The sequence below is a fragment of the Harmonia axyridis genome, chromosome 7 (assembly GCF_914767665.1).
Source record: "Harmonia axyridis chromosome 7, icHarAxyr1.1, whole genome shotgun sequence".
NCBI classification, from domain to species: Eukaryota; Metazoa; Arthropoda; class Insecta; order Coleoptera; family Coccinellidae; genus Harmonia; species Harmonia axyridis.
In genome coordinates this window covers 5,891,785-5,904,242 of record NC_059507.1, presented here as the reverse complement: position 1 = coordinate 5,904,242, position 12,458 = coordinate 5,891,785, and the positions used below count along the sequence as shown (strand labels likewise).

Genomic DNA, 12,458 nt, shown 5'->3' with positions numbered 1-12,458 from the left:
CAGTTACATCTTAAACCCCTAAGTGATACTAGATGGTCAAGTTGAATTGATGCTAAAGTTTTTTTATTCAAATATGTAAAAATAGCTTTTTATAAATAGCAGAAAATGATACTTTTAACATAGAAAAATTGTTCGACTATGAACAGACGGATGAGGCATCTCAAGATCCTAAAATCGCTTTTAAAATAAACTTCTTTTTGAAAATAATTGATCAAACACTAAGTTCCTCAAATAGTAGGTTTGATATGATATCTGATTACGATAACGTTTTTTGTTTTATTTGTGATATTCGTAAATTAAATGACAAATATCTATTAAAATGCTGTCATGCTCTTCAACAAAAGCTAACTGATCAGGAAAAAAAAGGCTGACGTGAAAGAAAATGATTTATTCAACGAAATAAAAGCCCTAAGATTGTTTCCATTATCTGAAGCGAAAATCCTCTACAATATATTTTTGAAAATAATCTAACTTCTTCTCTAACGAATCTTAGTATTGCCTCAAGAATCCTTCTCACTTTACCTGTGTCTGTTGTTTCTGGTGAGAGATCATTCACTAAATTAAAAATAATTAAAAACTGTTTGAAGTCTACCATGTCATAAGAAAGATTTTCTGGATTGGCAATCTTAGATATAGAGCAAGAGATACTCGATAAAATTGATTGGATGATAATATAAAAGAATTTGCAGCAGCCATATTTAGAAAAACGTCCATTCAATTCCTGGTTTGATCCTAATTAAATGTTTATGCCTTTATAAATAATTTATAGAAGAATACAACTTAAGTTTTGAAACACATTTGAAATGTATTATGTTACAACTAACACCATAAAGTTCTTAAGGCAATGAAGCTTGCTGATAGATTTTCAACCATTCTAGAATAAATTTGTAACAAAACTTGAAAAAAATTTTTTCGATTATCCAGCAGTGCTTTTCTCCACCTCCCCTCTTTAAGGGGCGCCAAAATATGTTCCGCACGCGGGCGTTGATGTCCCTTGCGGGGGCCCTGGGCGTAATTGAATGGATCTGATGGGCTCAGAAGACCATTAGGGAGCAATGCAATAAGGGATTTACGGCTTGGCTTGAGCTTGACTTGATTTCAAGTCAAGTTGATAAGATCGAGGTACTTGATTTTTAGCAGTTTTATTGCGTAGTGTCACATCAATAAAATGATGAAATGAGAAGGAACCTTACAGAGAACACTTCCATTTATTAAACTTATTGTATGAAAAACCGAAAATATCGACTTTTCTGAAATAGAAACATAAATTATTAAATCATATCAAAATGAAAAATAATAAAATATGAAGTTTCTTAATATTGAGAAACTTCCAGGCTGCTTTGTTTGATTCAATAGTTTTCCATACTTGATCTGAGACATATGAGGCATCTTATAGATTTGTCGCCTAACCTATTGCGGGTTTTTGTAACTGTAAGAGCAGCTCTGGAAAATTGTCTTTCAACAGCTAAAGATGGTGGCGTTGATAGAAAATCCTTGGCCAAGTTTGGGAAGATATTTCTTAAACTTCCAAAATCTACCAATAGATTCCATAGAAATGTGAGAAAAATACTAATGAAGTCACCTGGCGAATGCTTCAGTCTCTCGGCGCTCGAGCAATCCCTTATTTAGTCTAAGTGCGCACGAGATTGCAGAAATATATGCCGTGCGACTCGTGTATATCAAGCTCAAGTAATATCAAGTAGCTTGATTTCAAGTCAAGCTATAAAGATTTAAATTAAAGTCAAGTCAAGCTCAAGTACCTAATTTTTCCCGAGCTCGATTTTCAAGTCAAGAAGTTGGTTAAAATGTCAAGCTACTTGGCTTGATGAATACCTAAGTGCAATAGAACCCGCTCAAATATTATCTAATCTAAGGACGCGATGAGCGCTCAAAAGCACCTTATTTTACACTATTTTTCAATTTCTTTTTTCGATGTTCTGCTCGAATATTCTATTGTTCTGAAGAAACATAAATTTTGTTCGGAGTTTAGATAAAGAAAAACAATGCTTGTTTATTATCAATATGAAACCTATTATTGGAAACCCTATATTTCTAGACGTAGGTACTTATTGGAGACATAACCTACCCATTGAATAGAAGAAATTAAAAAAAAAAATTGTGAGTAACATTAAAAAAAATAAAATTCAAAATGGGGGTAACCTCCCTATGAGTCAACTCTAGTAACGCCACTGGGCTCATTAATTTCAAGATTTCTAAAATGGGCAAGATAGCGGACTAATGAAAAGAAATAGCTTTGTGTCAAATAAGAATTTAACAGATTTTAAATTTGGTAACTGGTAACTTAAAAATTTTCCCAAAATTTAATAATCGATAGCAGTAAATTATTAATTTTCATTCGAATGTTATTTGAGTACCTACAGATGAGTTTGATACTCCGATATTTTTCTTCCTGGTCTATGAATAATAGAAAAAAAGGACAGTGACATTTGTCAAACAAAATGTTCGTGAAAGTTTGAAAAAATTTAAACAGGTATTCAAAGGCAATGGAATTCTTTGGAAACTGAAGGCTCGAAATGCAAAAAGAAGAGAAGAGTCTAGTAACATATGAGTCGAATCCATACCCACATGAAATTTTACATATAAAATGTTACGTAATCAAGTTCATACGGGAGCAAATGGAAAATATCAGAGGGAGAAAACCACCACCAAAAAAAAAGTGAGTTCTAAAACACCAATAATTCAAAGAGATATAAAACATGAGAAAATTTAGAAGTCAAAAAACGCACTTATGTGTTTTCACAGTTATCCTCTTTTTCCATATGTTGATATCTACATATAAATAAGTAATATTACACTGATCGAATCGTTTTTGGCGGTATTCTGTTGAAACTCACGAAAAAATTATATTTAAAGGTGGGCCATCTATTGACGAATTTCAGAAATACATGTTGTATTTTATTACTCTGATGATAATAAGTCCTGAGGTCTACGGGTAGTTCAGAAAGCTTAATGAATGACAGATGAATAACCTTAAATCTTAATTGATTTTGAGCTTCAAACGATTATATTCTATCTATATCCTAATATTTTCAGCAATAATTGATATGTTTGAAAAATGTTAGGATTAGGCCGTATATCCATATAGTACCTACATACAAAAATGAGGAAATTTCACTCTACAACTATCTCCGAAATTGTATTCCTAGGGATATCTAGAATGGGGCCCTTTCTTTCAAACTATTAGATGAATTTATGTAAATGATGATACTTATTCCCAAAGTAGTGAATGATACCCATTTGAGTAATAGTTGAAAATTTAATTTTTACATTCATTTTGATAAATCATCATCTATAAATGAGTATTTATCTTAATGACATCTTGCTCAAAGCTTATTTAAGATAAACGAAGGTATTTCCTATGAGGGAGACCTATAATAGTTTTGAGAAGTAAGGAAAACTTTTTTGAGAACTTCTAAGAATAATTCTTACTAATATCGTTTTCTTCATGAACTTTTTGAACATTTAATTACAAACTCGCTTTGGTTGCATTTTTCTCACAATATTATAGGATAAATATAAAAATATAGAATTTTAGTCACACAGAATAAACTTAAATTTAATCAAACAACATTTTTACTTAGGACTCCCGCTGACAAAGCTCTACCTGAAGTTTCAGAAAAGCAACACACAGAATCAAAGGCAAATCGAGAATCAAATTCTGAATGTAAACCATGGGGATGGCTACAGTGGCTATTGCTGTATTTACTCCTGCTGATAATGTTTTTATATGGTGCTATTATTGGCTCAAATTTTTGTCAAACAAGAAGATATAGCTGTCATCCTCTTTACCCATTAATTGGATTTGGTAGAAAGGGGCGTGAAGTAATCTTTTAAAAATCAAGAGTATTCTTCAAAACTATTGTGTTCATGATCTATGTCTCCTAGTAAAATGTATTATACATTTATATTGTATATTATACATTAATTTTATTTATATTATAGAATCAACAACTTACTTTCATTGAATCAGGTTTCGATAATAATAAATTAAAATAGGAGCTGCCTTCGTGGATTTATCTGCAGCTTATGATACAGTATGAAAAGATGGTTTGATTCATAAACTACAGCTTTGGCCTTGGTTTTCTTCTGCTGCTCAGAATATAGATAGAAGGAATGGAAAGTAATGTGCTTGATCCCGAATACAAGAGAGATGGAAGTTTAGTGTCACTAATCACAATCGAGCTAGCCGATTGTGTGTACAAGCCATAGACTTGGAGAATCCTGATTTGATTGTTGAATGCTCTATCAGGAATTCTTTTGTCATAACTTCACAATAGCTAAATCATTAAACTGAGAAAAACATTGATCCCTTGAAACACGAAAGAATTTTTATGAATAAATCACATTGTAAACTATTTTTGAGCATGCATTTATAATTTATTAATCTGATTATGTTACGCTACTGCTATAGTGTCCTGTCAGACAAGGAGTGACGAATGTTGGCATCAGTTACAAGGCGATTTCTATTTCTCTTATTAATGTTCTAAACTTCTGCTTCATATTTGAAGACAGGTTATAAGGGTTTTTGCATTTGGAATGGAGTTCTTATAATTTCTTTAACAAAAGTCCAATTGTTAATCCTCCAGAGAAAGATCCAGGTTTCAATCTTCCTAGGAAAATTTGATGTATTTTAAATGTATTTAAGATTAGTCATGGTATTCTCTTCAAATAACATGCTATTGAAAGCCCACTATGCAAGTGTAGCGTAGAAGAAACCATTGACCGCTTAGTGAATAGTTGTCGAATTGATATATTTTATGATGGTTTCCAAGCTATCCATTCAATATCAGATTCTTTTTTAGGAGGGGTAATTTGAATATCTCTTCATATGGGATAAGTAAACCTAAAGTAAATATCATATATATTTTTTAATCACTATACTTTATTAGAATTATGGAATTTGTGAACAGAGTATTCAGACTACATTAAACATTTATTTTGATAGAACAAATACACAAGAAAAGCAGAGTAATTTTATCACAAATAAAGAAATTTTGAAAGATCAATATTTAAAAGTAGAAAATCAGATGGACATGGAAACGGTGGTAATTTGATGAAGGAACAAAATAAAAGAGTTAATAGTAAATTTTTGCACAGCAATTCACTTTTCCTCACACCATTCATTTTCCTTACGGACTTGTTCTTCCTCAGAAGCTGTGAAATCATTCTTGATGTTGAATGTTTTCCTTATTTCTTCAGGTGCTTTACCCTTTATCATATTAGCAACAGTTTTGCATGTAACATCCAACAAACCTTTTATATCAAGATAGTTGGCAGCCAAAATCAGTTCAAACAGGGTACCTTGATCCACTTTCAAGAAGTCAGCATCCCAAGATGAGATATCATCTGTTCGTTTTTCTTTGTTTTCATCATCCTCTGGCGGTGGTGGATCATCTTTGTGGTAGGTTGCCCATTGGATAACTTTTTTTAAAATTGCAGAATTCACATTTGGTAATGGCACCACCTCTTCTTCCTCCTCATCCATACCTAAATCTTCCAACATAGTTTTTATTGTAACGGAGCATTTTGCAATCTCAACATCGACGGTAAAAGTCTCCCCGTCAGATGATTGTAACTTTATAAGGGGCATCTGAAAAAATTCAAACAAAAAATTAAATGGCGAACTGATGTAGGTACTGTCATAAAAAAATCAATTGAACAATAAATTCTTACCTTTCAATTGTGGTCAGTTCTCTGAGAGAGAAACTCTAATCTTCAATAAGAGACAAAAAAATGGAGAAGTTGAAGATACTAAAAATTGCAGATGAGCTCGCTTTTCTGTTTATAACACGCTAACCAAAGAGTATTTACCTCTTAATGGCAGTCGGTACAGAACACACTTTTCTTCTTTTTCATCATGTCAAATTATTGATTTTATTGGTCTCCTCCATTTGTACTGCGCCAGTTCAAATTTTAGTTCAGAAATATCCTCATAGGTGTCGGTGATGTCGCGTACTTCCATCCTATGCCCATCTATGAGCTCATTATCGAAGTTAAGTACATAAAGAATATATTTATTCTTTACACAATGATCTTAGACGTTCGTTCATAGATGGGATTAGTCATAGATGCTATAGTGCCTGTAAAGTTTCTAGTGTCATCTGTTATCTATTTCTTATCTCCTAATGATTCCCGATAACATAAATTTTTCAGATGACAAAAATGGTTATTGTTCGTAAACATGTTCTAAGCATCTTAGAACAGGCTGATTGCAGAAACCACATAATACATAATATACACCCTCTAGCTACACTAGCGCCTCCTATTTATCTTTTTCGTCTGGACACTTTTTTAACACTTCAAATGATTTAATTTGATTCATTCATTAAGTTTTTGAAATTGATGTACTGGTTCTCGAGATAAAATAATAATTTATGTATTGAAATCGAATTTTTGCATCAAATTCTATATATACATATCTATTTATCTTGAGACCTCATAGTTTCTCAAAAAAGCTCTGGAAATTACTACAAATCATGAGAAAATGAAAACTGTGATAACAATTCCGACTGACCTAAAATATTTCTCTACACCAAATCCAATAAAACGAAAGAAAACTGAGTTGGAAGTAAACAGCACGAACAATGCAAACAGGAAAAGATTGATAGTACATTCTAACTATAAATTTTGCAGACCGTTTCAGTAGAGGTGAATGCACCCCTATCATTGCACCTAAACTTATAGATTTCTCCCTGAAATTTCACAGAGGCGTCTTCAGTCAATTTTGAATTCATCATTTGAATTCAATTCAATTTTTGAAGGAAAGATTTAAAAAACTGCTGGTTTCACATTTGATTTATTATTTAATTCTATCTTATAACTTTTTTGGAACAAGTTTCTTGAGGAGATATTTGACTGCTGAATTTTTTTTTCAATGAATATCTTGATTGGGGGCTCTTAATTCAAAGTTCTTCAACTATCAGAGCTAGAACTTTCACAGACCATAGTCAAAAGCGTTTCTTCGTATCAGCTACCGATTAAAAAAATCAAATTCCTCAAGAAAATCCAAATTATCATGAAAATCCAGTTAGTAGGCTAGGCGACGAATAAATTAATTTGTTATTAGTTTTTTATTATTATATTTATTGGATATGTAGCAATGATTAGATAAACTCGTATAATTATTGCAAAAAGTAGGACTAATTACAAAGGCAACCTGTATGCCGAAAACGAAACTTTTTTCCTTAAAATTAACCAAGGAATCTCTCATTTTCGTTTGTACCTACCTCCAATTTTGGGGCACCCTGTATCTATATTTTTTTAAAGTCATCCAAAAATGATTTGTACAGTATCCTAGGCTGAACTAGGTTTTAAAAGTTTCGTTTTCGAAAGAGTTCTAACCATAAACGTATTAACAAATGGGGATAATAAGTCTATGGTTCTAACAGTTCAAAATGAAGAATAAAATGTTGATTTTAGAGTACGGACCTGAGTTAGGGGGATATTCTAATAGCGACGGCGCCACTATTTGCAACTACTTCAAAAGTTTAAACTCGCATATTTTCCAAATGCGATACGAAAAAGACGTCTCTGGAATTTTTCTGTGATGGAGGACTCTTTTTACCCATCGAGGAACGAAGCCTGATTCATTGTTTCCATCGATTTATATCTTTGAGGATTCGCGACTAACATTTTTCATTAAGTAATTGAAAGTTTAACTCTTAGTTGAATTTTAAAAATTACAAATTGAGTTTCGTTGAGAGGTTTTTATCGATTTTGCAAAGATAATAATATTATTATGCAGGGTGTGTCTGAATTGGAGGTATGAAAGAAAATGAGAGAGATACCTTGGAAAATTTTAAGGCCTCGCAAACGCTTAGTTTTCGAGATACAGGGTGTTTCTTGTAGTCCTACTTTTGTGATGATTTTACCAATTTATCGAATCTTTATTTATCTTCTTTAGAGATTGGGTAAATAAGTACCAATAGTCATAATTAATTTATTGATCACAGCTTATTAACTGGATCTTTATAATAATTTCAATAGTTAGGGAGAAAACCACAAGAAACCAAATAGTGTAGAACTGGACCAAAGTTCCTGTTTACTTTTTTCTAAACGACCTGTGGTCTACAGAAAAAAAGTTCAGGGGAAAGAAACGGGCACTGTTCCAGAAAAAATATCATCCTGTAGAATTGCAATCGAAATTTGCATACCGCACGTGATGAAAACTCTAAATTGGAATATCTCATAAACTATGAGATCTTGAATCGATTGTGAGGCAATGGCGTAAGACCTTATCTTAAACATTTCTCAAAAAAAAATCTAAGGAAGTTAAATCACAAGAACTCGGTGGCTAACTATGATCACCTCTTTGAGAAATAACGCGGCCAGAAAACTTTTCTTGCAAAAATGCAATTGTTTCGTTGCTTTTGTGGCACGTAGCGCCTTCTTGATGAAAATAAACGTTGTTTATTCTAGTCGTCTATTCGAAATGAAACTTCTTATTGGAAAACCCTATACATAAAGGCTGGTATAATTCCGTAGGATGGTAATTTCTGGTAACTTTCAACAAGTACGAAAGAGACCATTAACAAATATATACCTATTTATTTTTTGATTTGTCGATCTATAAATAGAGCCATTTATCTCCCAATCAGGTCAGCCCTAAACGGTCAATTTTCCTTCCAAGAATAGAATGAATCGAGAGAACGACGGAAAACACTATTTTCATGTATGAAAATCACGAACAGCTTGGATATTAATAACTTGCGGTAGTTCCGTATTACACGATATTGTGTTCAGGAGTCCTTTTCGCACAATTCCTGAAATGAGAATATTTATTCGATTGAGTTAATACTTGGCTTGACATCCGAGGGGGCCAGATGCATCATTTCAAGTACTTATCTTTATAACGAAATAAGAAAAAGTCATTTTCGTTTTAATTCAATTATCTACTTTCTGTCAGGCAACCCAAAATACATCCTTCGAAGTGTCAGATTATATTCTATGGTTGTTCGCTCGGTCGGAGGAAAAAGAAAGCCTTTTTTTTGAGTAAAGTATTTTATTTCATAAACCTCCTCATGACATTATTGAACACAACAAAAAAAGAATTATCCAATTTGGTCCAGTTGTTTGAACGTGATGCCCTCGCATAATATCCTTGGATTCTCCTTTAAACAGGGTACAGCAGGTATAACGAAAACGTTAGAAATACAGGGTGACTTAAATTACAAAAAAGTTGCGTTATTTAGGGATGAGCGAGTTGGTTTGAAAACATCCAAAATCTAAAAATCGAGGCTTTCTTTTTTTCTGTATAACTCATTTATTTTTGAGGGAACTTTGGTTTATAGCCATTATCATAATACACTGCACCAAACTGGACCCACCAAATACTGAGCATGACCTTAATTGGAACCGTGAATATTCAGTTTAGCCGCCGACGTGGAAGCATGACCGGGATATCCCCATGATTTTCCGTGCTTGGGATTATAGTAATGATTAATGAACCCATTTTTCGTCTCCTGTCACAATGCGATGCAGAAATCCCAACCATCTTTGTCTTGCAAGCAGGTGTTCACAAACAAACAAACGCCGTTCAACATCTCTCGGCTTCAACTCGTACGACACCCAATTTCCTTATGTCTGAATCATTCCCATGACTTTCGGGCATTTTGAAATGACTTGTTGCGCCACTCCCAATGATCCTACCAATGAATGTTGCGATTTACACGAGTCTTGATCAAGTATTGCCTCCAATTCTACATCTTCGAAAACCTCTCTTCCACCGCCAGTGAAAATCACCGTTCTTGAAGCGTGGAAACCACTCTCGGCACGTTCTTTCATTAATATCGGCCTCACCATAGATATTTGAGAGCATTCGATGAGCCTCAGCCGCAGAATTTTTCATATGAAAGCAGAAAATAAAAACTTCCTGCAAATGACGAGAATTTGTCTCGTAAGCTGACATTTTCAATCGAGAATAACTTTATGATGCATACACAAATCAACTAATATTTCGATGGCGTTATGTTGACAAATACTTATTGTATGACATCTACGATCTATTTATTTCGACTACAACTTACCGCTACAGCCATCTATTCCAAAACGGCGGAAGCAAAGTTGAACACCTAATAATTATAACCATTTCAAATTGTATCATACCTATTGGAAACCCCTTTATTTATTGCTCTTTTCACAATACCTGCTTATAATGAAAAGAACCCAAGAGACATGAACATGAGCAATCCTTGTTTCTTTTGATCCCACAAAAACCTTTCGTTTAGAATTTATTCATTTTATTTATCTCCAGAATGAAATGAAGGTAGATTTATAGCATTGGCTTAGGAAAATGATTCAGAAAAGTATAATTCCAACAGCAACACACCTACGCAGACAAAAATATCAAAATAAGCTGAGAGAAAATTAATATTTTTTGTCTGTGTAGGTGTGTTGTTGTTGTTGGAGGAAAGCGTCGATAAAACGAATTTATCTTGTCAGAATGAAGAGACCTCTGACCTTTCCGAAATACAAAATTCTGAATCCATTTGATATTTAACAAATTCACTGTTATTCCGGTATTTCAGCTGTACGTAGGAATTTGAACGGAAAATGCAAAATATTCATTTTCCGTTTTGTTAGGTTGCGTTATTCAGTTTAACTCTCTAGGTGGAATTTTGTGAACAAACTGGAGAACATAAAGTGTGTCAATTTGGAAAGTTACCACCAAAATCAGAAAAAAATAAAAAAAGAGTAAACTTTGGTTTGTTTGGTTATACGGTTGGTTCCAAACAATTTGTATCAACCGTGTGACATAAAATTTTGATTGGGAAATGAGATTGAGTAACCCATTTTTTAAGGTAATTCGATAGCCTTTTCAAAAATGCCGTACACTTGATGTTTTTTGTTAGTATCTTCGAAAAATAAAAGAAGAGAAATACTCTGGCCGAATCTACCAAAGATGGATCACTCCAAAAAGTTTCTTCTCAACTTCAGTACTGCAAGATCCAAAAAGTAGTTGGATCTCTGTAAGAACATTAGATTTTGATTTAAGGAGGTTTCGTTGCACCGTGACTGTTTATGGTTGAATCGATCAACTATAATTCTATTAAATTGGGATAATGAAACACCGGATTTCTTAACTAATATATTGAATTTGGCTGTACAAGTTATATATTTACAAGGTAACAGCTACGAGCTTACAGGTTTATGGTACCCCCATTTCCTGGGGATGTTAATCGTCGCCTTGGATTCTGCATACCAAAGCGCGATCCAGGTCCCTGATTGGTCCACGTCTTCGTTTCTTGCCCTAAAATGTGGCATCAGGATGACCATATGTAACGCCAACGTGGCGCCAATGCTCTTGTTTTTTCAGGTGCTTTACCCTTTATCATATTAGCAACAGTTTTGCATGTAACATCCAACAAACCTTTTATATCAAGATAGTTGGCAGCCAAAATCAGTTCAAACAGGGTACCTTGATCCACTTTCAAGAAGTCAGCATCCCAAGATGAGATATCATCTGTTCGTTTTTCTTTGTTTTCATCATCCTCTGGCCGTGGTGGATCATCTTTGTGGTAGGTTGCCCATTGGATAACTTTTTTTAAAATTGCAGAATTCACATTTGGTAATGCCACCACCTCTTCTTCCTCCTCATCCATACCTAAATCTTCCAACATAGTTTTTATTGTAACGGAGCATTTTGCAATCTCAACATCGACGGTAAAAGTCTCCCCGTCAGATGATTGTAACTTTATAAGGGGCATCTGAAAAAATTCAAACAAAAAATTAAATGGCGAACTGATGTAGGTACTGTCATAAAAAAATTAATTGAACAATAAATTCTTACCTTTCAATTGTGGTCAGTTCTCTGAGAGAGAAACTCTAATCTTCAATAAGAGACAATAAAATGGAGAAGTTGAAGATACTAAAAATTGCAGATGAGCTCGCTTTTCTGTTTATAACACGCTAACCAAAGAGTATTTACCTCTTAATGGCAGTCGGTACAGAACACACTTTTCTTCTTTTTCATCATGTCAAATTATTGATTTTATTGGTCTCCTCCATTTGTACTGCGCCAGTTCAAATTTTAGTTCAGAAATATCCTCATAGGTGTCGGTGATGTCGCGTACTTCCATCCTATGCCCATCTATGAGCTCATTATCGAAGTTAAGTACATAAAGAATATATTTATTCTTTACACAATGATCTTAGACATTCGTTCATAGATGGGATTAGTCATAGATGCTATAGTGCCTGTAAAGTTTCTAGTGTCATCTGTTATCTATTTCTTATCTCCTAATGATTCCCGATAACATAAATTTTTCAGATGACAAAAATGGTTATTGTTCGTAAACATGTTCTAAGCATCTTAGAACAGGCTGATTGCAGAAACCACATAATACATAATATACACCCTCTAGCTACACTAGCGCATCCTATTTATCTTTTTCCGCTGGACACTTTTTTAACACTTCAAATGATTTAATTTGATTCAT

At 33.5% G+C, this 12,458-nt stretch overlaps 3 protein-coding genes and 1 long non-coding RNA gene across 5 annotated transcripts in view; 1 reads left to right on the top strand and 3 right to left on the bottom strand.

Moving 5' to 3' along the window:
- Nucleotides 1-2,763, bottom strand: part of LOC123684064 (harmonin) — a 51,417-nt gene extending 48,654 nt beyond the window's left edge. Inside the window, exon 1 of the mRNA XM_045623170.1 lies at nucleotides 2,748-2,763. The gene's annotated coding sequence lies outside the window, so the exon portion shown is untranslated. The remainder of the gene's footprint in view (nucleotides 1-2,747) is intronic.
- Nucleotides 2,044-4,212, top strand: LOC123684065. Of its 2 annotated transcripts, XR_006748097.1 has the most exons (3): nucleotides 2,289-2,677; nucleotides 3,603-3,912; nucleotides 3,964-4,212. It is a non-coding gene; the product is annotated as an uncharacterized LOC123684065 (long non-coding RNA). The 2 variants fall into 2 exon arrangements; XR_006748096.1 differs by having other exon boundaries at nucleotides 2,044-2,677; nucleotides 3,603-3,976.
- Nucleotides 4,213-4,883: 671 nt separating this feature from the next.
- Nucleotides 4,884-5,870, bottom strand: LOC123684061 (S-phase kinase-associated protein 1). The gene is made up of 2 exons (XM_045623164.1): nucleotides 5,695-5,870; nucleotides 4,884-5,611 (listed from the first exon to the last, which is right to left on the bottom strand). The coding sequence occupies exon 2, from the start codon at nucleotides 5,609-5,611 to the stop codon at nucleotides 5,123-5,125; it is 489 nt and encodes a 162-aa protein (XP_045479120.1). The 5' UTR covers nucleotides 5,695-5,870; the 3' UTR covers nucleotides 4,884-5,122.
- Nucleotides 5,871-11,094: 5,224 nt separating this feature from the next.
- Nucleotides 11,095-11,967, bottom strand: LOC123684062 (S-phase kinase-associated protein 1-like). The gene is made up of 2 exons (XM_045623165.1): nucleotides 11,810-11,967; nucleotides 11,095-11,726 (listed from the first exon to the last, which is right to left on the bottom strand). Exon 2 carries the CDS (start codon nucleotides 11,724-11,726, stop codon nucleotides 11,283-11,285), a length of 444 nt encoding a protein of 147 aa, XP_045479121.1. The 5' UTR covers nucleotides 11,810-11,967; the 3' UTR covers nucleotides 11,095-11,282.
- Between the last annotated feature and the right edge of the window lie 491 nt (nucleotides 11,968-12,458).